The sequence below is a fragment of the Amphiura filiformis genome, chromosome 13 (assembly GCF_039555335.1).
Source record: "Amphiura filiformis chromosome 13, Afil_fr2py, whole genome shotgun sequence".
NCBI classification, from domain to species: Eukaryota; Metazoa; Echinodermata; class Ophiuroidea; order Amphilepidida; family Amphiuridae; genus Amphiura; species Amphiura filiformis.
Window position 1 is genome coordinate 11,611,746 of NC_092640.1, and position 2,417 is coordinate 11,614,162.

Consider the following 2,417-nt stretch of genomic DNA (forward strand, 5'->3'; position numbering starts at 1 on the left):
ATTTGACTATATAACTTGTTCTATTCGGAATGTGACTAGTCTCAATGTGTATAGTGCATCATTTAATTGGTATAGTCCACATGATTATACTGAATATTGGAATGAAACCAAATGGTCACAACTAATCACAAAATTGTCAGCTTTACTATCTGATCTGCGGCTACAACTACCTACTAATGCTGAGTTTCAAGCAGTGGAGTCACTGAAATCATCCGTGTCATTATTGACAATTACATGTAGTTTCTCTCTTTATCATGAAATCATAATTACAGACAATGCATTTAATATGTTTCCATACCTACAACATTTGACGATAGCACTATCTACTCCTATTATGTTCATGCTATCCAAATATGCCTTTCAAGGCTTATCACACCTCAAGACATTGGAACTTAATTCTGTGGGTCTAACTGAATTTCCTTATGAAGCCCTGGTAGTACTTGCAGACTCACTAGAACACTTGGATTTGAGAAATAATAAGATAATGACAATTGGCCTTGACACAGACTATCCGGGTTTCACATTGAAATCCCTGGATATCTCGGCTAATCCCATTTATTATATATACCTTGGATCATTTGGCAATCTAACTCATTTGTATATGAATGATATAAACAATATCTACAAAATTCCTTTGATTGTGTTTGACATTTATACCACCATTGTGCCCTTCAGATCCATCAGTATTTCTGAAGCTGAAACAATCACTGAAATAACAACAGAAGGTCATCCATTGTGTAGTTCATATCCTGCACTTGAGACCATTACCTTCAGTAAACTTCAATTCAATGTTCATTTTTCATTTGTATGGGGTAACTGCTCACATCTCAAGTCACTTGTCCTATCTGACTCGGATGGAGTGATATTTGATTTTGAGGTAGCAATTGTGAACTTTTCTCACCTAGAAAGGCTGACATTAACAAACTGCAAGTTGTCATCATTTGATCAATTTTTTCTTGAGAGTCACAGTCTACAGCATGTAAATTTGAGTAACAATAATATTGAAGATATTAATGGAAACGACTTTTCTTCACTGGTAAACCTCAAATCCATGGATCTCAGTCATAATGCAATAGAAAGCTTGCCAGAGAATCAATTTCATCACATGATGAACCTCACGTACCTTAACTTGGCTGGAAACAAACTTGCCAATTTGAATTTTCTGAAAGGGTTCTATGGTCTGCAAACACTCATTGTATCTGGCAATGCATTAACTACACTACCTGCCTTTCTAATGGAAACCCCATACAACTTGAAGTATGTTAATTTGGAGACATCTCATTTTCTTGCAACTGTGATATACAACCCCTGCAACATTGGATAATGACAGATACAAGAACATACATAGATCCACAGCCTGCATACTTGTGTAAGTCTCCTGCAATCAGAGAGAATCTTGGTATTACTGAATTTAGTTTAGACTGTAGTTTGCATCTTGAAAAATACATTGCCCCAAGTGTGTCAGGTTTAATTGTAATTGGTGTAATAGTTTCTGTAATTTATAAATATCGTTGGCGCCTACATTACAAATGCTGGACTTTGTGTTGTCAGAGAAGATATCAGCAATATATAGATAATGATGATGATGCTGATATCAATAGCGATGATGAGGAGGATGTTGATGCCCCATATGAAGCACCAATCATGCGACGTCGATATCATGCTTATGTTGCCTACCACAAAGATAATGAAGCATGGATAAATGATCAACTCATTGCAAACATTGAAGATGGACCAGAACGGTTCCGGCTTTGTCTTAAAGAAAGAGGTGACATTCCAGCAGGCCATTATATTCTCAATGCCATATGTCATGGTATTAAGCAAAGTCGCAAAACTATTGCCGTATTATCAGAGAATTTCATGGATGACGGATGGTGTCATTATCAGCTACATTTCGCACAAATGCGAATGGTAACAGACAATGTTGATGTACTCATTCTTGTACAGATTGGGGAAATTCCTGATCATAAAAAGACATTGTTGCTTCGTCAGTTATTATGTTACAAGGAAGTGTTGAAGTGGCCTGAAGATCCAGATGGACAACGGTTGTTCTGGAATCAGTTGAAGATGAAACTACGTAAACCTGTACGAGTCGATCGTAGATTTGACGAGGATCGATAAGGTTAGAATCTGGTGTCACAGGAGGTTGTAAATACAATTCAGTCTGTGTTTTTTCCCTGAATGACTTTTCAATTATTTTCAGATTTTTTTATGAGTTTGCTGGATATTTCTTTTAAAAAAATCAGGGAAAACAAACAAACTAAAAAACAAGAAAAAAAACCCAGTTTTTCTGCATGATTTTATGAATAAGCATGGGTGACCAGAGACAATTTTTTTTTGCCTGAAAAATTCATAAAAAAGCATTTCCATTATGACCACATTGGATTTATTCATATCTAATTTAAAGGCCGGTTCAG

At 36.0% G+C, this 2,417-nt stretch overlaps 1 protein-coding gene across 1 annotated transcript; it reads left to right on the forward strand.

Annotated features, from left to right (window-relative positions):
- Positions 1-1,323: 1,323 nt before the first annotated feature.
- On the forward strand, positions 1,324-2,121 carry LOC140167413 (toll-like receptor 2 type-2). Its single transcript, XM_072190719.1, has one exon. The coding sequence runs from the start codon at positions 1,324-1,326 to the stop codon at positions 2,119-2,121; it is 798 nt and encodes a 265-aa protein (XP_072046820.1).
- Positions 2,122-2,417: the final 296 nt, after the last annotated feature.